Source organism: Mastacembelus armatus, chromosome 15, assembly GCF_900324485.2.
Source record: "Mastacembelus armatus chromosome 15, fMasArm1.2, whole genome shotgun sequence".
Classification (NCBI taxonomy): domain Eukaryota; kingdom Metazoa; phylum Chordata; class Actinopteri; order Synbranchiformes; family Mastacembelidae; genus Mastacembelus; species Mastacembelus armatus.
In genome coordinates this window covers 23,439,213-23,463,826 of record NC_046647.1, presented here as the reverse complement: position 1 = coordinate 23,463,826, position 24,614 = coordinate 23,439,213, and the positions used below count along the sequence as shown (strand labels likewise).

Here is a 24,614-nt window from a genome sequence, read left to right as displayed (position 1 = left end):
CTTCACATGTTGCTATATTAATCATGTAAAAACGCACTCGTGTCACGCTCTTTGCCCTCTGTCCGTCAGCGCAGTTTCACTGAAATGTGAATCAGACCACACACATCAGGAGGTGGTGGCGCTGGTTTTTGTTTTGTAACGTCATAAATGCAAATACACGCATCTCTGTGGTTACACCGCGGCCTCAATGCATAGAAAGAGAACAATGATTTTTGTGTGTGTGAATATGTGTGTGCTAGGAGGTTTATTAAAATTAAACACAATAAAACGGCTATAATAAAGAGATTTGCAGCGAGTGTGCTACTCAGCAGTGACGATAACCTTTCAGCATTATTTCTGTTCTGTTGTGCGCCCACTGGGACTTATTAGTGAGTTGACTCAACTGGAAGCTAATTATTTCTTTTCTGTGCTGCCGTTGTAAGGCTGACATAATACAGGAGTGAGTAGTGCTGTTTCAGGAAGACCTTTTGTTGTAAATTTACGATAAGATTACCGTAATTTAGTGCGAGTGGGAAGCTGGCACTCTCCTGCTGCTGAATGCGCTAGAGAGCAGTCAGTTGGCTGTGTGCGCTCAGACGCACAGACGCAAGCATCCCGCTGGCTGGAGTTGGAGGACACTCGCCCGTTTCGCGTCCACAGCTGCTCTGATCCATTGTCCGCGTCCCAGCGGTGAGAAGACCGCCCTCACGGGAAGCAAAGAAAGAAAGAAGCTTTTCTTTTTGTGTGTAGACTAGGAAGAGTGAGAGAAACTGCAGAATCGGCTCTGGACACTTTTTGGAGGGGAAATTTTCTCGCATGAGGCGCCCTGGATGTGTTGTGTACAGCGGAGCGCACACTGCTACGTCTTTTCAATGGATCTCAATACTGTTGTGGAAGTACCCTGGGAATTAAACTACTGCTAAGTCGCTTTTAGTTCGCAAATTTTGTTCCAACAAGGGTTTGTGTTTCACATGGAGAGGAAGACCATGATCCTCGCAGCACTGTATGTTCTTCTGCCTCTTTTAGGTAAGTTTTATTGGATTTATTGTCACCGCCGGCTGCCCGCTTGATACTAATTTATCCCGTAGTCCTGTGAGGGCTTATAATAAAGGGGGGCTGGCAGAGGCAGCGACTGTTCACTGGAAATCTGGGTAACATGTCGAGGCTACTGTACAGCAGTCCAAAGTCAACTGGGAGCTGTTAGTGCCTCATCAAAAATATTAAAAAGCAGATTTTCACTCAGCTGCACGTTTTCCGCGGCACGATGGGGCGACGTACCGCTGCGTTTCTATGTCTCACTGGGTCCCTTGGAAAAGCTCATCTCTGAAATATTGTAACCCCTGAAAGCTTCATGTTTACTCTGCACAAGTGCCCAAACGACCAGTAAATGTGCGTTATTATTCCTTACTCCTATTATAAATGCCACTTTTTTTCAGATGTGCTGTCTTACGCCGAGGAGAACCTGCGCGCCGGGGTCACCCGGCTGGACTGTGTGAGGGCCAGTGAGCAGTGCTTGAAGGAGCAGGCATGCAGCAGCAAGTACCGCACAATGAGGCAGTGCGTGGCGGGCGGCAAGGAGAGCAACTTCAGCATGGTTGCGGGTTTGGAGGCCAAGGACGAGTGCCGGAGCGCCATGGACGCGCTCAAACAGAGCCCGCTGTACAACTGCCGGTGTAAAAGGGGCATGAAGAAAGAGAAGAACTGCCTGCGCATTTATTGGGGGATCTATCAGACATTACAAGGTTGGTATAGCGCTTTTGGTCCTACTTTTTCTTTTCAAGAACAGAGACAAGACACAGCCACACCCTTTTAGCATATCCTGTTGTAGAATATAGGTTTTAATGTTTTTAGAGAAACAGACCAACACAACATTGCTGCATTTCTTTGGGGATGTCATAAAAGCCCCACTAGGTCTTTGCCTGCAGTACTGCTGTTTTGAAAAAAGCAATAGAAAACATGGACTGAACATCCCCAATAGGATTTCTGATCTAATCTGGAAAGGGGTGAGATGATTAGTTGCCCCAGCTCCTCCCATTGTTATATAGAGCAGCACAAGTCCTCACACCCACTCCCTCTCCTTCCAGCTCTGTGACCATCCTGAGCTCTTACACAAAAACGACAAAAGCGGCACACAGCTCTATACTAACAGTCCAATGCAATCATTCGCAATCACTCATTCATTCAAATTTGGCCCCTGCCTTGGTTCACAACCACCGTCCTGCAGAGCCGAGACCCTTTTTGACCTCCTAAATCACTTTCTTGGAAGGTAATGGAGCATGAAGCCCCTCAGTCTAGCAGTGCCATCTTAAAGTGTTGATCGTAGCAGGGGGGCTTTTAGTCCTAAACTGCATCCAGTCAGTGCCAGTGAATCGACTTCCAGTTGTGCAACACAGCTGACCAACCTGCCTAATCAAGCGTGTGGCTGTGTGCCAGCATGGATATCGACTGACCCAAATATCCCATGTCACATGCAGGCCAGTGTGAGGGGTGAGGGACAAGTAAAACGGCGTTAAAATCTATCAAGCTACCTATCTGTCTATAACATCTACTTATCCTCCTCACAGGTAATGACTTCTTGGAGGATTCTCCGTACGAGCCCGTGAACAGCCGTCTGTCTGACATTTTCCGCCTGGCTCCCATCATTGGTAAGAATTAAAAACCTGTTCTCTGGAGGCTTTCACTCCATCCCTTACTATTTATTTTCTCCGTCTGTCATTGGTCACCTGTCTCAGTTGAGATATGGTTAAGCTCCAAGCTGTGCATGCAGTCATCGAAGGTTATCTGTGTGTCAAGTACTATTATCCCTCAGTCTCCATTGTCTGCCTTTCTCTCCCCTCGTTCTCTCCCCAGCAATAATGCATGCTGGCTGGAAGCGACCTTGCATGGGGAGCTATAGTTCTTGGTCTCATCAAGCAGAGGATAGCTAGTAGAAGGAGGGCTCGGCTGTTGCTGGTGTGTTTCACTGTGGTTGTGTACTGCATTCTCTTGTGGCTGTTTGAATCCACTTGTTGAAAAGAGTGTGAGTATCGTCGTCAGTGCAATGAGAGAGCATGACAGACATTTTCTGTGCAGATCAGTATGTAGAAGTGTTGCTGCCTCGAGCCTCCAGATGGCGATGTTATTCCCCTGTACAAAGCCCACTGGTCCTCTGGTTTCACAGTTGTCGGTATCTGACGGGCAAATGTGGCACAATCATGTAGCTGCTTACAATTTCATTATTACCCCGCAGGTGATGAGTGCCATGTCAAATCAAGCAGACATGCTCTGCCTCCACATCTTCAAACAATAAGGTGGATATTTTGACCCCTTTTCATAGAGAGGAGACTTTTCTGTTTCCTCTGTCATGTTTATCTTATAATAGACTGATTTGCCCTGAACCAACGCTTCTCCTACAGTAGGTGAGATTATAATAAGAGTGGTAAGATGTAGATAAATAAAATCTTGGACTGGGTGCCAGCTTCATGACCAATTTACTTTTAAAGAAATACAGAGAAGGCTTCTTTTTTTCTTTTTTTTTTTGTAAAGCCGGTTCTCTCCTCCTGCTACGGCAAAATAGGAGGATTTTCCAAGGGAAAAAATCGAGCACGTCACATTATATAGTATATGTCTCTGGTCTTTAATATGCCAGCCAGTCCCAGTTTGGGCGAGACACCCACAGGCCATCGGTGCTGAACAGGTTCACAGAGAGGCGACGTTGCTCGACAGTCTGAAATATCGGAGCCACAACGGACAGATTTATAGTGTCATTCTTATAGTGAAGGCAGGCGTTCCTTACTTGGTGTTCAAATGCCTCTTTGTGGTGATTGATGGCTTTCCATATACAATATATCTCTGAGATATCATGTCAACCTGAGTCTGTCATTGAAGAACATTTGGAGAGTGGGGTTACAACTATTAATTATTTTCATTATTAATTCATCCATGGATTACTTTCTGCTGTGCTCAACTAATTATCACATAAAATGTTGATAAACAGTGAAAATATGTGCATATTCATTTCTGAGTTTTCAATTGTTTTGTCAGAGCATTAATAAGCAAACGGTAATTCAGTGGTTCCAAACCTTTTTGCCGTGTGTGATACTTTAAAATGAAGCAATGTCAATGTTGTGACTCCTCATCACAGTGTTTGAGAGAAATGAGTTGGATAATTTAGAAAAAAAAAAAAAACCAAATTCTATACAACACACTTTTCTTTCTTTCATCTTTCTTAATCATCTTGGGTGGTCCTGACCCATACACTGGGAACCACTGAAGCACTAACCCAAATATATCATTATCTTTATTGGCAGCTTTGCATAAACAATAGCATTAGATCAGCCTGGGTCTGTCATTACATGTGCAGTTTTGGAAGCCATGACTTTCCCTCTGTCTCTGCCCACAGTTTTCTATACACAGATGACAACTGATTGGACAGGGAGACAAACTAAGGATAAAGCTAGAAGGAGAATAGCTGGTGATGATTAGTGGAGAATGGAGCAGGAGCAGGGTGAGAGGAGAAGGGGTATGGCTACGAAGAGGGGGGGCACAGAAACACAAAGCATGAGATTACGCTGCCTCTTTTGCTTTGTCTATAGAAATTAAACGACAAGGTAAGAGGAGAAGGATTGAGACAGAAATTGTTAGAGCTTTGAGATTGATTTTGATGACTGAGACAGCTTCGTCATATTTCTGGTCCATGGTGCAGCAAGAAACTGATCAGAAACCTCAAAACGTATAGAAAAACGCCACAAACGTACATAATTTGAAAAGAGCCTATTATGAAAACGGACAGTTTTATTTTTTGGAGTTCTCCAGGTTTCTCTGACACCAGTTTATGAAGCACTTACAATTAAAGTCTGTGGTTAACCCTGTTTCTCAGGAGGCTGTTGAACATGTTTGTCTCATCATGACAGTAGAGTTCAGCTATAGGAACAATAGGCAGCCATCCTGGTCCTCATTCTGTAATTCACTCCAGTGGCACCGATACAGGCGTCAGTCTGATGTCATTACAAATTTTCCGAGGGTGCTGTCACATATAACATGTACTGTACATGATGTATGTATTGTCATTGGTGATGTATGAAAATATCATTGAAGAAAACAAGATTTAAGATTTAAGAAAATTGCTTTAAATCAGCTACAAGCTGTAAATTCATTATCACAGCACAGTTTGCTGTTGATGCTGAACATCAGTCACTGTAAATCTATTGAAGTGGTTACTACAGGCCTTTGTTTGTGAAAGAATTTTTATAATATAAAGCTTAATAGAAAACTTTAATTGATACATTTAACATGTTTTTTTTTCCCCCAGAACCTGAAATACAACATTTTAGCAGACAGATGCACACAACACACTTAAGTTTCACTGGATTATTTTAGCTTCAGATTGTTACCTGGGCAGAGGGACTTTACCTGCTGGGTTGAGTCCAGTGAGTCACAACCAAAAGTGTGAGTAACTCCTGTGCAACAAAAAACTGATGCGGCAGAGCAGCAGTCTGCAGTTTTTATTTCTCAGTGGGGCTGGTGAGTCATAAAATATGCACAAAAATAGATATAGTATAACTAGAAAGGTATCACACGTGATATTTGATTGTAAAGGTTTGGAAAGAAGCATGTTGTCTGATGCACATCTCTGGACCTGATGTCGGCACTGTAGCACATTTATGGATTTCAGATTGCAGAAGGCAGCTCTGTCTTCAATAGACTCCTAAGGCAATATGCAATGTAGTTCTCCATGTCTGTCTTGGTCAGCATATCTTTGCTGAGGAGGTTGCTGGAAGTGTTTCGGGATCAGCGACCCTGCCAACTTTTCCTGTAGATTGATGTAATCAACACTCTCTCCAACATCACAGCCTCTCATTTTTACTCCTCTAGTGCCAAAGCATAAACTGAGGCGTGCGTGACTTAAAAAGAAGTGTATATCTGTTGAAGGCATGGTTTGAAATAATTTTAAAACATTTGGACAAATTGCCAGAAACATCACAGTGTATGATTGCTCTGTTTAGTCTTTTAGTACGGATACTATATGAGGCCAGACAAATCTGACACGAGGTGAAGAGTGACACAGACTGTAATCGACAGTCTGGGCAGCAGCCAAAAGTGACTTAACATAAATGCAGCAAATGATGGGTTGGCAGTGGGCGAAAATGGATAAGATCACAGATTCCAGGAGCTTCCATCAATGAATAGAAATGGGTTTATACGACTATCATTTTCACCCTGGCCTGTACACTGACCTTTACAGTTGTTCGGCAGTTTTGAAGTGATAATATGACATTTAGGTTTGCGGCACAAAACAGTTGGTACAGTTTATGAGATGTACAGCGGAGTTTGATGAAATATTTTCATACCCTTTCTCTTCTGTGTTTCCTGTCCTTACATATCAAGGGCATCAGCAGCTGTTACTTAAATAGAACTAAATCTTGACAGATTTTCCTCAGCAGTGGAGCTATTTATGTGTATGTTTCTAATTTTCTACAGGTGGCTCTGCACTAATGATTTTTTTCCCCGGCTGGTCTGTATATTAATGTCTGCTTGGCTTAAACTCCCTCCATAAGCTCTGTCCTCCTCCCAACTGGCTGGTACAGCAGCTTCCTGTATATCACCCACTCACCGCTCATAAGCCCCGGTACACCAAAGCTCAGTACTGTGTCTCTCCCAAGTGTCAAGACATCAAACACATCTTGTCCTCCTGCCTCCTACTACTGAAATCAACCTTGAAGTGCAGCTACAGTGATGTCTATGTAAATATATATTTATATGTGTGTGTGTGTGTGTGTGTGTGTGTGTGTATTGTGAGTTTTAAAACATCTGTAAGTGCATGGCCTGGCTGTCGAGCCAAGGCAGCGCTTCAAATCCCTGTGTACTGACGCTCAGGGCTAGAGGCTGTCAGCACCACTCAACCACCGGCTGCAGAGGAAGTCACTCTCATTATGAGCTGCCAATGTTTAGAGATAAGAGTGTCTACTGCTATCGCTTTTCCTGCTTGTGTGTCTGTGCTTGCATCTGTGTTTGTATTTATGTGAGTGTGAGATAGAGGCAGGGAGGGAATGCAGAGGAGTTACAGAGGTAGAAACATAATTTATTGTGCTGGATCCTTTAGAGAGAAAGTATCTGTATCTGTTCTCTTACTTCTCTGCCTTTATTTATCCTGAGTTGGTTGACTGAGCACACTTGCTCTTATTTATTTATTTATTTATTTTTGCTGTTTCCTGCTTCACGCTTATCCAGTCAAATGTATTTGTAGCTGGGAGTTACTCTGGATGTAAGCAGTCCTACCAAGCAGATTTAGTGTTTACTTTATAGGAGTTGTTGAGAGAGTAAGTGTTTCCTCACTGATTCTTAGCCTTCAGCCTATGTGCACCAAGTGGCGACACTGGACCCGGATTCGGTCCATCGGTTCTGACATTATTAAACAGATCAGGTATTGGCCTGACCAAATCAGTCATTCCAGGCTGATGGTTAAAGACACCTGGACAGCTTCCACCAACATACACAGATATTTCACGTCCGGTCGGTGTTGCAGCCAGAGAGCTCAGAGGGAAAAGCTGAGTAAATGCAGAAGGCAAGTCATGTTTGTTTGTGCAGCACTTTGCAGAAACAGTCATTCAAATTGATTTAGATGAAGAAACATTGGACGACAGGTACCGGGTTTGTTTAGATGATGCACTTCTGACCTCACCAGTGTACTTAGAAATGCTTACTCATCAGTTCCTTCAAGTTAATATCGTTTAAGCTGTGTCAGTCTCAATCTGGTCGACTCACAGCAACTTCACTTTAGAATTTAAACTTGTGGACTTTCTAGACAGTTTTATCCAGAGTACTTTTCAATGTACTGTGCTTGGTGGTGTGCGTGTTCATTATTTGTTCTTCGTAGTACACCGACATGACACATTTCTGGTATGTGTCCTTACTGTGTTCATTCATGCATCCATTAAGTTATGCCATCCATTTGCTGTGCGAGAAGAAGCTGCTCTTATAGATCTTATAGATCCCATCTGCTGCACAGGGGTTTGTTTTGGCAAAGGCTCCCAAATCCACTGCCGACATTACTGTCCCTGTGCCTTGTCTCTTATGAAGCCTAATCAATATGGCGCTGTGTTAGATTGGAAACTTGAGGCTGTGTCTACAAGAATCTATTGATTTCCCTCTTCTTCCCTTGTTCCCTCCTTCTTTTCTGCCCAAGCTCTTCCGTTCAGGTCAGGATCAGAAGCTATATCCTTCAGGTGTACAGTTCCAGTCTGTCTGTGCTTGTGTTCTGAAGGAAGGACATACTCTGTTGGGGATTTGTGTTTTCACTGACCTTGTCTCATCTCTGCACAGCAGATTTTTAGCATGGCGTGTGCTTTAACATGATCTAGTCAGATATTCTAGGAGCTGTATGAGCACATTTTTTCTTAACTATAGATGGACTGAAGGTTTTGATGGTTTGGGAGGAAAGGCATGGCTAATGGAAAATTCCTCTACGTTGTGGGAGAAAGATTATTCTGATTCAGTGCTAGCTGTCAGCATGCATTGTAAAATGTACTGTATTATGCAGCAGGCACTGAACCTAGTTCAGATTTAATCCAATTCCTTAAGGGAAGGTCAAGAGAACACCGTTACATCCCATGTCTCAGTGGCTGTAGAGCTCTTTATTTTTATATTTCCTCCCTCCAACCATGACTTTTAAAATCCGCCGTGCCCATCCAGTTACATGTCAGCTGGCCACTTAATTCAACATACTGTTTCAAAAATGACTGATCCAGCTGTGGGCCTTTGGCAGAATAATTCTAACAGCAGCCATGTCCTCAGGTTGCCAGTCCAATTGCTGGCTGCCGCACCATGGGCCAAGAAAATCATTTAGTTAAAGGTGACCAGATTTGAGTTCCTCTGAGAGGTCTCTGATTGGATGTGAAGTGGAGGGGTGATTCATCATACTTAATAAATGCGGCTGACAGCTCAAATCAGCAGGAGGGAGCAGGTGCCAGGTCTGCCTCTCGCCACTTCTTTATACTGCATGCAAATATAGACAATTAACTTTTCACATGCACAGTTGCAGTCACCTACGCAGATAGTTACACAAGAATATCTGTGCACAGGCAGTTAGGCCGGACTCAATAGCAAAGGATGGATTTCTGAAATATATAAAGAGAACTTTAGGTTTAAGAAGTGTCAGATTCATACATAAAACCATCTCCTTCATGTAGTACCAAAACAGATAAATGTTAACAAAGTAAACCTGGGCAGATGTTGCATGATGGAAATACACTATTATTCATTTTGTAGTTTTAAAATAACATGATAGATGACCAGGTTATACTTCATCGTGTAGTTCTGACTCCGTTCACACTGAAACATAGTCATTAAAGTGCTAATGGAAAAATACATTTTACTTTTCATCCAATTTAGGCCACTTTTAACATCTGGACAGCTTTTGGGCTGAAAATCACTAATTTGTCCTTGGCTAGACCTTAACCATTTCTCAGCCTAATTTTAATATATACACACTTAAATGACATAAATAACTACATTTAAAGCAGTAATGAAGAGAAGGCTTGTTCAATGCAGTGTAGTTAATTACAGCCTGTTAGAATTATGTTGTGTTTTTGCTCAGCTGGCTGAAGGCATGACTGACCACTGGCAGGTGTGCCAAAGCCACGGCCTTGTGTTAAGCTGCTGCTCAATGCCCTCAGCTGTACACAGTCAGCTTGCTGGATTAACTTGCTTTGGCTCTGACTGTCAACACTTTTGCTTGTATTATTGTGTCTTAACAGAATTTTATACTCTACTAAAGCAAACCAGACTGGACCGAGCTGTACTCTTATATTTCTTTGTCCAAGTGGATTTGTGATGTTATGCTTCTTTCCCTGCTTTAAATTGTTGAAATGTCTCTTTCGTAGTTTGTGTGTTTTGGGTCTTGTTGCACCAACGATAACACTTAAAGCCGTGAGAGCAAAGCTCTGCAATAATTGAGATTTCTAGTTTTTTTATGCTTAATTTTATGAAGGGGGTGTGACGACATACTGTGCTGCACAGGCCAAGGCTGTTAACTCAGTGCATGTGGTGAGTTTATTGTGTTTTTGTCACATCTGGTTGTTTCTGTCATATAGTAAAAAGCACTTGCTTTTGTTTTGTTACCCTCTTAATTAGCAGAGTCTAACCTTTTTTTAGTAATCATAGAAAATAAATAAAAATAACTGTCTTATCATGATGTTACTTAATGTTCCAGCTCCACTGGATCCAAGTTAATTGTGTTTGCTAGTACCAGCAGATGTAGTTACGCTTCAGCTGTAGCTGTAGGTTTGGGTGGTGCACAGCTCGTCACTGGTCTCGGGAAGTCCCCTTCTTCTTCATATCATCTTTCGAAAACCTCAATTGGGGACGTTGGTTCCAGGGAATCTAAAGCTCCTAATCCAGTTTTTGCAGCAGGATAAATTCTTTCCTCTTGCTTTCAAGGTCCCTATTGGTCAACTGGAATTTAAAGCCTGTCCCCTGTGATCATGTTTGTCAACAGCCACAGTACATCTGATTAAAGCAGTGCCGCTAACTAACAAACTCCTCTCTTTAGAAAACAATAGCTTCATCCCCTTTTCTCTCTTTCTGCCTCTGTGCATCTCCTTTTGATCACGGAACAGCAGCTTCCCTCAAAAGCAAACCCAGTCTTAAACAGACACACACAGAGCCAAGAGCCCAGAGTGTACATGCACCCACAGACGCACATGTAGAATGCATGCCCCCGCTGGCACCAAAAACACACACATATACCCACATACAGCATCCCGCTGTTCTTGTTTTGTGCCAGTCTTTCCTCTCAGAGATGTTAAATGAGGGCATTGATACATAAATTTGCATTTGTTTAATCCACAACCATCCTCCTAACTAAAAATCTATAGCTGCGTGCCCCCAATTTGCCAGGCAGCCTCAGAGCTTCTATTCTGGGCTTGTTTCATGTGAGGCTAGTGTGACTGTTTGATTGATTTGGTGGTGTGTACGTGGTGTGACACGTAAGTGAGCTAAACAGGGATCTATCGCCACACCAATGGTGCAGTTTGTCAACGGGTAGTCTAGGTAAAGCTCCCAAAATGTGCTTCTGTCAGGGTTGGGCTCTTTATTGGTACTTGAATCACACAGAGTCCAGCTTTAACTTCAGTGATTCAGATCACTGAAGTCCAGAGTCAGCAGTGAGCTCGTGCAGACCCAGCGAGCAGGTACGCAGCATGAATTGGACCAGTTGTGATTCACTGATTGACAGCAGCAACAAAAGGGCATAGAGTTTCTCTCTGTGCTGCTCCAGATGCGAACTATACTCCCTCGACAGTGTTACAGGTAACGATTCCTCTTTTCCTTGTCCTCGTATTAAACTGGTCTTCCTTCTGTGGTACTCATTAGAAACCCTGCTCCTGCGTGCTCCTTCCACCTTTACCTTTGCCTACCTGGAAAACACCCAGAATGCAGATGTAGATGACCTGAATGCTGTCTTGCCAGTTCTTCCTTGACCCTTTGACCTGTGAGTGTCCTTTGGAGTCTTGACCCACCCCCCCATGACTTTTGTACACCCTGATGACCCCAGATGGTTGTTGGTTGGTGGTCCTGAATGAAGCGCATCTCTTACAGAGGGTGGGGAACCTTGGAGCAGCTCCGCCACTTCGGCTCAAGGCAGGGGGGGCGCCCAGGTCAGAGAGCCCGGTCTGGGCAGAGGGAGCCCCTCCTCCACGGAACTTCAGGATCCCAGTAGAAACAGGAGAGCTCATCCGAATTGGGCCATACTGGGTAACAACATAGAGTTGTGTTTCTGTGTTTTGATCATGCATGATTGTTTTCAAGACCTCAAGTCAAAGACATTATGAGCATCTGCAGGGAAACTTGTGGCAGTCACCTGCAGTTGATTTTCTTTTTTTTTTGTTTTGGTATGTTTCTGGGGACAAAAGGGGACAAAACACTTTTTTGTACAGTTGCTCACACGGCACTTTCCCTGTGCACATCTTTCAAACAGCTGGTTGAAGATACACCTGTCATTAGATTACAGATTTCAAAACAAAGTAGTCCATGTTGCTGCTGAGGGGCATCAGAAACATGCTTCACGTGTTCTGGCTTTATGACGCATGTAGATATATGACCAAAGTCTGTCATTGGCTCTGGCTTAGACTTTGATTCTAGTAGTATCAAGATCTGCTGGTTATCCAATATGCTCCATTTATACCAAGAAAACCACACTTTGGTTTGTTTTCTGTACTGGCGTTAGATTAAAGTACATCCTGACTACTGATGAGGCAAACCACATCTAAACCAAACCTAAACCAGGCTGGAAAGATGGACTAGTTCACTACAGAGATGCTTGTGGTTGAGAGATGTCCAGAGACTACTCTCCGTGGTATCACTTATAGATTTCGGTTCCCTCGGCACCATCCGGGAAAGGTCTGTTGGCCCGTCTGTCCGTCTGGTTGCTCAGTCAGCTGTGTCACAGGGGGTTGACATGTCCTTCAAGAGTTTTTCTAGATGTGCTGTTTGTTGAGCAAACCCTGGAGAAGAGATAGGAGGTGTACAGGCACTAAGAGACACGCAGAAATGTGTGGGGTGGAAGAAGTAAGGATATGTCATTTTTTGATATTCCCACTGCGCCATTTTGGCTTATGAATTTCCATTTTAGAGGGCAGTCAATGTCTGTGACTGTTACATTAGTTTTATGGCCAAAACAGCTTATTTCAATCTGGGATGGGAGGGAAGTATTTCATTTTGCTTTACAGCCTGCTGAAGATCTGTATGAATGAATCTGATCATTATTTTGCAATTCACTCTATCTTTTCGGTTTTGGGTACATGTGTACATGTACGCAAACACATGAACACAAGCACGTTGCACGCCAATAGAATATTTATTGCAAAGACCTGAGCTTTTCTCAGTATCCACTGCATACACACACACACACACACACACACACACAGCATCATGTATGGATGGACAAACATCTGTTTGCATGCAGCTGACCAAAGAGGCACACACACACACACACACACACACACATTTTCTGCTGCGAGTCTTGCTAAAGGCTGGATCACATCAATAATTTTATGAGGTTGAATCGTGATGAATTGTGCATTCTGACTAAAACCTCAGGGGCAACACACATCATCTCTGTCGATTTCACCGGGGCATTTCTGTCCACCTGTTTTAATTCAATTTGAGCATTAAACATTAGAGTGGAATTGTCAAAAACTCTGTAAAAGGATAAAAGGTTTGAGTTTTAACATTTCAGAGGAAGTTAGTATAGTGAGAATAAGACTTGATAAAGACTAATTGAATATTTAAATAAACGAGGCAGCGCTTGTTGTAATTTACGTCTGTGCTGACAGAAAGACAGAAAAGGATAGAAAAGATCAGCAGCATCAGATAGTTGTTACTCCAGAAACACGACCACTTAGGTTGAATCTGCCAGATACATTAAAGAATTTAAATGAGTGTATTATTGTTAAGAGATGCATGTTATGTGTGTTCACACATGGTCGTTGCATCATTATTTTTCAGATTATACTTTTTATAAAACAGTTTTTCTGCTTATTTTCCTAAACCTGTTTCTGTTTCTTCTTGCCACATTACAAAACATCCTTAGAGCTGGAATCGATATCAAAATCACGATTAATGATCAAACGTCTGCCCCAAACACACATTTGTGCACAGGTCAACCTGTTCCTGCTTTTACCATGGAAGTGAGGACATTTTGATCTGTCCATCGAGTAAAGAAATTCGGGAATGCAAGATGTCAGAGAGTGACCTCACAACTATAGGATGGCACAGTTGCTTGTGGTTGTGTGTGCACGTGCGTGTGTGTGTGTGCGCGCGTGCATGCGTACGGCAGAGTGTGTGAGTATTTGTGTGTGTATCCTGAGGGATGCTGACATTCAGATTAATTAAAATCCCCTTCAATCCCCGTCTTCTCTGACAGGAATATAGATTCCACTGAGGGTTTAACTGTAAATACTGTTTCTCCAAAATTGTCATTTAAAGAGATTTATCGTCCCAGGTAGTAATTGTCATTTAAGGCGCTGCACTGTGGAGGAAATAAATAAATAAATGTTTTATGTCTATTCCTTGACTCAAGTTGACAGTGAATCATCTTTTGAAGATCAAATATCACCTCGTTTTTAAAAATCTAATTATAGTTTTCTAACCTGCTTCATTTACTTAATGTAGAAAACAAAAACAAAGATCTGTGTAAACTGACACTGGTTAAACAAAAACCATCAATATCTTTACTTTTTGGTGGAAGCTTCATGTTTTCATTAAAAGCCCAGATCCACCGACAAACAACATATCACTGTTTCATTTTGATAAAGAAATTAACATTGCCACAGGAAAACCAGCTGGGCCTGTCACCCGAGGGGAGGCCAACAGCTCTGCCATCAAACATCAAATGTGATGATAGAAGAGGATGTTGCATCCAAGTCACTGTCTTAAAATTCACGATGAAGCCTGTGTCACTGGAGTTGAGCCACCTCCATAAAAATCCTGGTACAAAGAGCTCAGATGGTGAAATGGTGCAGCTCTTACAGCAAACAACAGTCTTTGTTATACAGTTTTTCTTCTTTTAAATGTGTTGAATTCCCAAATCTGTCCCACAGAAAACAGCTCTGTGTCAGATTAAAGACAGACCCGCTCGCTCTGAGCTTTGTTTGTTTTTCAGGCAGGTCAAAGTGTTTTCTTAAGCCAAGAATAGTTCACCCTTCCAGTGAAAGGACATGGAAAGTTTCCTTTTGTGCAAAACCGTATTGTAAGAGTTCCAGTTTCACTATTCAGCTGACAGTTTGAGTCAACAGCCAGAATAAAGGTTGGATTTCAAAGAGTGTTTTTTTATTAATGACTAATCTTGTTACAAAAAAATTATTTATTTAAAAAATGCCAATTTTTATGGGACTGAAAAAGTCCTGCATTTTATTTGGCTTTTAACAGTAATATGGTAAAGTAATATGTTTAATACAGAACTTTCATCTCTATTGGGGTTTTTTTTTTGATTTATAATTTGATTAATTCTTAATCAGACACCTATCTTTTTCAAGTTTGGAACTCAAAATGGAGCTAAAGTCCGCACAAAACTCTGTCAGCTCAGGAGATTTGGCAACGGGCTCGTTGTCTTTTGGGTGAGCCGTTATCATTAAATGAGGAAGGCTAAAATCCCCCTCTGATCCAAATGAGTCATGACTGTCTGAAAGAGAGAGCTTATTTAAAATCTGCATTCTTAGTGAGAGAAGCTTAAGAGGGGCCACGCCCAGGGCGTTTATCTCCTCGTGCTATTCTTCGAGACTTTGCACAATTCTCACAGCTTCAATATAAAATCCTGATGATTAATTATAAATGAAGCTGTACGGTAAATATATTACAGAGCTAAATATTTTTATAGCTGTGTTAAATGTTTTACATTTGCATTTTTACAGGAAACCTATTGCACCTCATAAGGCAAACATTGCTAATCTGCATAAAATAAACAGGCAGTGCAGGACGGCACGAAATGAGATGTGCCGATGTAAGCAGAAGAAAGAATCACCCACACACAGAGAGAGACATTTGAAGGATTTCCGTTTGTTAGACAGCTGCTGTAACAGAAAGGTCATTGAGCGTCCCTCTAGTCCGTCACACTGGACTATTCATTTTCCTGCTATGACGCATTCTGGACCGGCCACTGGTCTCGAGTCATAAAGCACAAAACCACTGGACAATATTGATGTAGTTAGTACATAATTCATGAGCGACATTTTTCCACTAAGGAGATACCACAAGTGCTCACATATACAGTATATTACAGCAGTGTTGGCTGGGGGACATGGCAGAAATTCACCCCAGTAACCCCTTAACAAAACGAAACAAAGCACTAACAACACTAATGTGTTCACAGTCCCACAGCTGATTGGAAGAATAGTAGAATCGGTGTTTAACTGTTGTTTATTGTGGTAAAGGAAACCAACTAATCCAGAAACTAACTTAGGCAAATTTATAAGTGAGGCCAAAATTCTGACTTTATGTTTACTGAAGAGTCTTCAGCTCCTCCGCTCAGTCTCTTCCTCCAGTGTCATTTGTTGGAGCAGAGCAGCACAGGTCACTGAGCGTGGTCTGAGCCCTGAAGGAAGCCATGTCAGGAGAGAGAGAGAGAGAGTGAGGGAGAGAGAGAGTGAGGGAGAGTGGGGGAGAGAGAGAGTGAGGGAGAGTGGGGGAGAGGGGGGTGGGGGAGAGGGAGGGAGAGAGAGAGAGGGAGAGAGAGAGAGTGAGAGTGGGGAGAGTGGGGGAGAGAGAGGGAGGAGAGAGAGAGTGAGGGAGAGTGTGAGGAGAGATAGTGGGGGGAGTGAGGTGGGAGAGAGGATAGTGAGGATATTGAGAGAGAGTGTAGGAGAGCGTGTGGGAGAGAGAGGGAGTTGAGGGAGGAGAGTAGAGTGTGATGGGCGAGATGGAGGTAAGTGAGTCGTTCTCTGTTTTGGCGTGGGGATCTAGAGCGTCTCGAGGTTGCTCTCGGGGGCGCGCGTTGTTGAGGCGTTGATGGATTGAGAGCTTTTTTAGTTTTGGAGGGAGAGAGAGAGAGTGAGAGTGAGAGAGAGAGAGACCGACCCACTTCTACTCCTACAGGTTACTGGCACTGAGCCTCGAACACTTAGAACAATGTCTGTCCGACTGTTAGCTTGTCTCCATCCAGACTCTGATTCAAAGCCATGCTGATGCACACGTGCACTTTGCACACATGCATGCTAAAGCAACCTTAATGAGAGAAAGCGCATTCTGGGAGAGCCTGAAATAACACATGGAAAGAGAATTATGGGTGTTAGAGCTGGCATGACCGTACCACCTTGAGGGGATGGAGCACTGTGTGTGTGTGTGTGTGTGTGTGTGTGTGTGTGTGTGTGTGTGTGTGTGTGTGTTGGCTGCATAGATTGAGACAGACATGGTGTGAGTGTTTTTAAGGTCGAAGTAAACGGTAAACAGTGAAGCCGCTGAGTCAAAGCACTTTCGGCTGCTGGACAACATGCTGTGTGAAATTAGTTTCTCTGAGTGATGTTTCTGAAATTAAAAGACAAATATCATCCTGCTGATTTGTTATGAGACATGAAGAGGCAGTAAAAGAGACAGAGACAGATGCTTCGTCTCTCTCTTCGTGTTTGTGTCCATCATGCGAGCGCTCTGCTGTTGTTGCTCACAACTTGTGCTTCATCCATTATTCACAGCTTCACACTGACCAGGAGCAGGGGGGACTTATCACCATCCAGTCAGGATGGGGGGGGGGGGGGGAAAGGGACATAATGTGCAACAGGACCAGTGTGAGGGCTGCAAGGCCGAACACACTTCATGGCTGTGTGTGTGTGTGTGAGAGAGAGAGCACAGTCAGCTGTGTTGTGTGTGTCGTGGAGAGCCAGGTGTCCTGATGTGTGATTCACAGTACTCTACTGTTGTGCCTGTGGAGCACACACACACACGCACACACCAGAATGCAGCCTCTGCTCCAATCTGTGGACTGAAAAATGAGCAGGAGACTTTTCTTCCCACTGCTCCCAGTATGCAGTGATAGTGGAGAGCCAGTGGTAGCTCAGACCCTGGCGGGCAGCTTGACGTGGCACAGCAGAGCTGTTTTGATTCGGCACATTACCTTCCTGAGAACAAGCTCGAGGACTTGTGCGAACTTTTGGCAGGAAATGACATCATTTTTAGCGCACACTGAGCATTTGAAGTGTTTGTACGTGTTAAGGGAATAGGACGCCGAGCGCACAGTGAAACAACTCTGACTAAACTCTGCAGTTTCAGCCCTTAAATCACAATATAATGAGCACTTAAACATAAAATAGACTTTGTCTTCACTTTCACATAAATCATATGACAAACAACCTTTCCACTGTGAGGAGATTATTGAACACACACGTTCCTAAATTCAGGGTATCCAAAAAGATTCTGCAGTGTAGTTTTAATGAGACATAATGTTTGGACCATATATCAACAGGCGTTATCAGAGAGGAGTGTTTGTAACATTACACTGTGCAACCTGATTGGTAAAATAAGGCCATAGTTCAGGGAGGTCAAAGCATCTAAAGGTCTTTATTTGGGGCCATAATTCAGCCTGTGTCCATCGACAGCAAAGATGCAAACATTACCTATACTTCATTGCGTCACTTTATAACACAGTATATTTCAAAACCTGCTTTGCATAATTGTCCAGGATGGATTTGTCAAACTTGACTTAGGTCAGTTGTTGTTGTCTGAGCACTGACCCCTCAGATCAAATGGCAGGTGGTCATGGGGGTCATTGGGGGTCGAGTGGACCCGGTGTGTTTTTGGGGCTAAAACGTCTGGTGCTGGTTTTAAAAGGGACTGTGGTTACCTCCCTGAAAACAACAGCAGGTTCCAGGACCGAAATATACCAATAAAATTACTGATCTAGTGTTTTTACTTAACACGTGAGCAGCAGGACTCGAACCTGTTTTCTGCAGTGGAGACTGAGGAGATGATGATGCAGATATTGGACGTTTGGGTTCACAGTGTTTGTCGTTCAGCTGCAGGACACTTGAATCCTGCCACATTTTCTTTGGCTCTATAATGACAAGTTACATGTCAAGTGGCTGCATATCATATGTGGTGCAAATCAAATCCAGGTTTTTCTGGTGTCAGACCTGAGCTTGTTGAGATTCAGTGCATTTTTAAACCATTAGTTAATTTGCTTTGGTCAAAGTTCCAGACCAGGTTTGTAATTTGTGGGTTTTATGGAGCCATGAGGATTCACTTGTAGGACTTTGGACGACTGAATTGACTTCATTCATTTTCATTAATTAATAATAATAATTAATAGAGTTGAAGTTTTAAAAAGCTAAATCCTGCTGTTAGTCATTTCTAAATGATTAGTCCACATTGCAAAGGGGTTTCTGCAGTTCATGTCATTAAGTTGTGAACTTCAGTAACAGTAATCTGTTATCTGGAATGGAAAAAGTGAGTTTATTCCTCCTTTCTACGACAGACAGGAAGAGAAAAAAAGATGGAGCGTCATTTGTGATGAATGCAGATGAATATTGATTTATGTACGTAGGAGCTCGTGTGTCCACCAGAGACTCAGTGCAGCTGTGTTAATGAGTGTATACGTGTGTACTCGTGTCTCTGTTTTGCCCTACAGTGCATTTCATGGGAAATACAAGTTATGGAGTTTCGGAGAGTTAAAGTCAGAGTTGGATTTGCTGCACAGCTTTGTGTGGGGGGGTATGAGAGAGTGTGTATGTGTGTTACAAAAAGACAGAGACAGACAGAGCAAGCCAGGGAGCGTAGGCTGTGTGCTTAGACTTGAGAGATTTACATGCAAAGCGCTGGTGCTCCTGCATCTTAACTTGGGGAAGTGAAGGTTGAAATGTACTCAGTGCAAATGCGCTTACGACTGGCGAGGAAACCAATTTCATTTAGAAGTGGGAACTCAAAGTAATGTATTCATACACTCAACCATACTCCCTCTTAAGATGTTGGACTTGTTTTCTGTACTAGAGATTTATAACTTAGAATAACCAGGCCACAATATGGTGAGTTGATTCATCCGGAGCTGTTTTCAGACAGAATTAGCCGCCCTTGTGCATACTCACCTTGGAGTTAAACCATGAAGTCGCTGATGGCTTAGCTGGTGAAATAACCTGTCTCATGTTTCTACCAAAGAACCACTTCAGTTTGGTGTGTTGCAGCTTGGAGATAAGATGATAACTGGCCCTTCAGTCAGTGAATGAATATGAAACTACATATTAACGCACTGGTTCATTTGTTGGACAAGAGCAAATCTGATCCCTGTGGAGTCTGAGGGTCATTTCTGGCTTCTTTAATAACTTTCAGGGCCCCTGATGAACTTAGTAGTAACCTGGATGTGGAAGTTAATAGAACAAAGGTGGGTGTCTTTGTAGTTTGATAACTCAGTCTTAGACAGGTATATGCATCCTGCTGCCTCATTTTACGTGGTAGGGGAGTAAAAAGCTTTAAATTCAGATGTTTGAGAGAGTCAGAGTTGATGTTTAAAAGTGTGTGCAGATCCTAACATGATGGAGAGCTCTGTAAATGCTTTTTGCCACCAGTGTGTCTCTGTCAATCTGGTTCTGTCAGCTGGTTCAGGAATATCTCGCTTCCAAACTAAAAAAAAAACCAAAATGTGAACCCGATATATTTTTGCTGTGCAGAATTATTAGCTGACATACGTACACATACATGCAGTTTTCCTATATTTCAGAGCTGCAGCTGTTTCATTCTCCTGAAGCAACCCTAAATGATTAGCACACATTTTCTCTCCGAGCTAAACTCACACTTCCATTTTCTAGTTGAACACGAGCTAATTTGCTGTTTGTCCAGAGCTTTGTAGATCAATTACACAGCTCAAAACTTGTTTCCCGTCTTTCCGCCTCTAAATTATTTCTTACTTTTCTTTCTTCTCTCCTTCTCTCACCCCTGCCGTCTTTCTATCCCTCTTTACTCTCTCGCTTCTGTCCCCTCAGCCTCCCTCTCTCCTCCTCTGTGCTTTGTGCTGTAGTTGGGATTATGTGCTCAGACTGCCAGTTATGCTCGGCTTTCCTGTGCTCTGCTCCCCGGCCTACGGTGCGTTTCTCTGAGGAAGGTCTGAAACTGTTTCTTATTACCATTAGGCTGTGTGAGGGTAATGAATATGGGGATTTGGTTGTAAAATAGGTGTTAGTGGGACGTGTTGATTCATGATGTGCAAACTGGGTTAGAAGAAAATGTGTTTTCTTATAAATCACATATGTGAAACATTACGCCACATATTAAATTCTACTAGAGGAGTTTTTTCCCTTTTTTAAGTTTGGAGGGAACTGTTTTTCATTAACATCAGTTTATTTGTTTTAACTTTCTGAGACTCTCACCTGTAATCCAGTTGATGAAGCTGCATCCAGACATGACTCTATTCTACAGAGGAAAGTAGACCCTGAAACTGTCCCCAGTGTGTCTTTAAGGGCTTAGCATGGAAAGCTTTAATTTCTAACCCATAAATCAGGATGTGGAGAACAGCTGTACGTCAGGCTGGCCCAGCTGTGACTGCATCTAATCCTATTGTCTACACAGAAGATCATGTCGCAGCTCAAGTAGCACACAGACATAGGTGAAGTTAATTGCAGAAAGCCAGCGTGAAGTCCAACAAGAGCTATTAATTTGTGCCTGACTCTGGGCATCATGGGAGTAAGCTGTGTGTCTCAGTCTAGTTCGAGTTATTCTCAGCAGCGAGCTGTTTATTTATCTGGTCTGTAAAAGTGCATTCACCACAGACGTAACATCATTTATGCTTAAAGAAAACAGATATCCACAGAAATATGTCGCAGCTGCCAATTCTCGGGATTGAATTTAATGTTGTTTCACCTGTGCAGTGGCAGGTGTTGGGAGTTTGGTGCTGAATTTTGTTGCCAAAACAAAGAGTAAGTGCCTGAAGGTGAAGCACTGTGGCCTCAACACGAAGCCAAACTCTACTCTAGAGATGTATACATTCTCAGTGATATTAAAATGTGAGTGGATAGATTGTTGTAAACATGTTGTGTCTTATTTTCAGTGTAACGTTCTCATTTGTTCGGTGTAGCAGAGGTAACAAAATCAAAAGCTGCAACTCTGGTGTTTAGCGTTGTGGTAAAATATGTGACCTCGATGATCCCGACGAAGGCTGCACACGCACAGTGAGAGTGAACAATAAGAGGCAGACAAAGATCGAGAGCTCAGGTAGGCAAGAAGTGGATTAGGGAACAATCCCATGAAGCTAAACCCTGTCTGACACGACCTCCCACCCATCCCCCCACTGTTCCAATTATTGACCATTTTGATTGGTCTTGGAGAGGCGGAAGCCAATTAGAGAAGCTCTCTGCAGGGAGGCTTTGACACCCTAAATGAGTCTTCACGCAACAGCTTTGTGCACATTTTTTAACTTGCACAAAAGAAAAGCAGCAGGATAAGAATAAAAATGTCAAAGTATGACAGAAAGGCTTTTGTGCAGCTACGGTGAAAGGTTCATATGCTGTTGAGGAGGATGTGTGATTTTTGAATCAATGACATGCAAAACATGACATACAGATTACTACAGGCTGAGTTAATTATCTCTATTTGATCAATGTTATTATTTATCTCCTGTTGTTGGCATGTGCCCGCATGTGTAGCATATAAAAGAGCTGCTCCATGTTCACTTCACAAGAAAGGAAGAAAGGCCTGGTCACAGCAGGAAATACTGAGAGAATCAGACTGTAGCATCAACGATATTCTGCTGTGCACAGTCCTGATTTGACCTTTTCAGAGCAGTAGAACAAAAACAGTAGATGCCAACATGCATTGGTTTCTGGTTTTGTTTTCTCAGACTCTGTGTCTTCAGCAACGTTTTCTCCTGGTTCTACCTGTTTGTGTCTTCTGCAGCCAACTGCTTAAAGAACAAACACCATCTTTTCTTAAAGGGCATCTTTAACACGTCTCATTCTTTATAACAAACGTGAAGACCGCAGCACAGTCACTAAACGTGCAGTTTTTATGTTTAACTTTAAAGGGAGAACATAAACATAAGATTTTTCTGAATGTATCTCAGTGAGAGACAGAGGGAGTGAGCTGTGACAGGACCATTCATCTGTTTAGCTGAACTGTGATGCCGGTGTAGATATTGAAAGTGAGGAGCGTGTGTCTGTGAAATGAGGTTGGGAGTGTGTTATTGCTTTGTTGCTTCCCTCTTGCCAGAACGATGTGTTTAGCCGACGATGCTTTCTGTAATCAGACGACTGATAGACGCACAGAGAGGAGCACACGTGCTGTTTGTCTGTGTAAGGAAAAGCAAGATTCAGACATAAACAAACATGGATTCACAGAGAAATAAATCTGCAGGCTCTCACATGCACAGTGGCCTTATTCAAAATGTCAATTTAAGTTGGAATAGCTATGGAGCTCCCCACAGGCACCGTGGCAGGAATCATTTGTATATATTATATCTGTTGCTCGCAGGTAAAGAGACAATCTAATGCTGTGTTTGTTTAGCGCTATCTGTCCTTTCCTGTCAGGAAAAATACTTCACACTTATTTCCATGTAGGAGACTCTCTTCTAAGGCGACGAGACAAACCACACTGAGCTGAGCTCCACGTTTCAGTACATTCAACTGTGGTGCAGGGCGGAACTGCAAAAACAAGAAGGAACCAGGTTTCCTGAGCTGCAGGAAGGTGTTTACTGGGACACCATAGGCACGTCTGCTGCTAAATGGATGATAACTATGACAGTCCCTCCGTTTTAAAGGCACTCTGCTGGAAGTTGCATGATTTCATCTGATGCAATTACTGGAGTCAGAGTTGAGTGTGTCTGTGACTCATTGCATTATAATGGCTTTTCTAAGAACCTGCAGTAAAGTGAAGATAAGGGCTGTTGTATCTAAAGAAATCACCCCAGATCACGTTATTATTTCTGGTGTGGAAGAATAAGGCTTCATGATATGTAGAGTAGAACGAGACACTCAGCTTGATTGTTCCCTCTGTAGAACAGCAGCTGTAAAGCTTAATCAAACAATATTCTTGTAGAGAAATCTATTCACCTATTATTTTTGGAGATTGTACCATTTTCATCCTCAGCAACAATGAGGCTTTTTTGACAAAGCACAAACTCTCACGTCTGACATGCCAGGGTGTTGTGTTCTTTGGCTAATTCGCATTGAAGACGTGGTTTAAATAAGTTAAATCAGTTTTTGATTTAGACATGTAGACTGTTGAGCTGGGCAGCACTGTGGTGGATTAGTGGATAGCCCTGTTGCCTCACATCAAGAAGGTTCCTGGTCTGAAACCCATCAGGGGCCTTTCTGTGTGGAGTCTGCATGTTCTCCCTGTGCTTGTGTGGGTTTTCTCCAGGTACTCTGGTTTCCTCCCACAGTCCAAAAACATGTATGTCAGGTTGATTGGTGACTCTAAATTGCCCATAGGAGTGAGTGTGAGTGTGTGAGGTTGTTTGTCTCTATGTGGCCCTGTGATGGACTGGGGACCTGTCCAGGGTGGACCCCTGCCTTTCACCCAGAGAGAGCTGGGATAGGCTCCAGCTGGTCCCTGGGACCCTGGTTGGGACTAAGTGGGTCTAGATGATGGATGGATGGACTGTTGAGCTTATTATTTTATTCTTGATCACACTTCAAGAAAAGTCTCTTCAAAACTTGACCAAATGCTAAAACATATTCTGATCTGTAAATCAATGTTGCTGTAACTGTCGTTGACGTTGTGCGTTGTCTTGTAAAGCACGGCGACTGCCTGATATGTGGCGGCTGCTCCCTGGAGAGATTTCAGCTTGATCCTTCTAATAACTGATAGACCTTGACATTGATAAATTACTAATCATTAAAGTCTGCAGGACAGCTTCTTTGTATGAAAATAACATTACTATATTTTCCACTGTATTGAACCCCAAGTCATTAATCATTCATTGATAATGTAGTGAAATCCTTCCAGAATTAGCATTTGTCCTTCTTCCTGTATAGCAGAGCCTTATCCGTCCTATGCATCCCCCCTAATTTCAGTTTCACCATGTCAGCACTTCTGAGTTTCTTTCTGAGCACCACTACTTGGGTTGTTAGTTTCTCCGTTTTATTAGTGAGTTTTTCATTGAGTTGACAGAAAAGGAAAATGTAGTTGTACTTTCTTTCTGGTCGGTTAAAAAAGTTAACAAATACAAAATACGACTTTTACAGTTTTTGCTT

General features: G+C 42.8%; 1 protein-coding gene across 1 annotated transcript in view; it reads left to right on the top strand.

Moving 5' to 3' along the window:
* The first annotated feature begins 580 nt into the window (after nt 1–580).
* gfra1a (gdnf family receptor alpha 1a) overlaps nt 581–24,614 on the top strand; it is a 71,967-nt gene continuing 47,933 nt past the window's right edge. Inside the window, exons 1-3 of the mRNA XM_026310148.1 lie at nt 581–1,005; nt 1,416–1,721; nt 2,544–2,624. Coding sequence (XP_026165933.1) covers nt 951–1,005; nt 1,416–1,721; nt 2,544–2,624 — 442 coding nt within the window. The 5' untranslated portion in view covers nt 581–950. The remainder of the gene's footprint in view (nt 1,006–1,415; nt 1,722–2,543; nt 2,625–24,614) is intronic.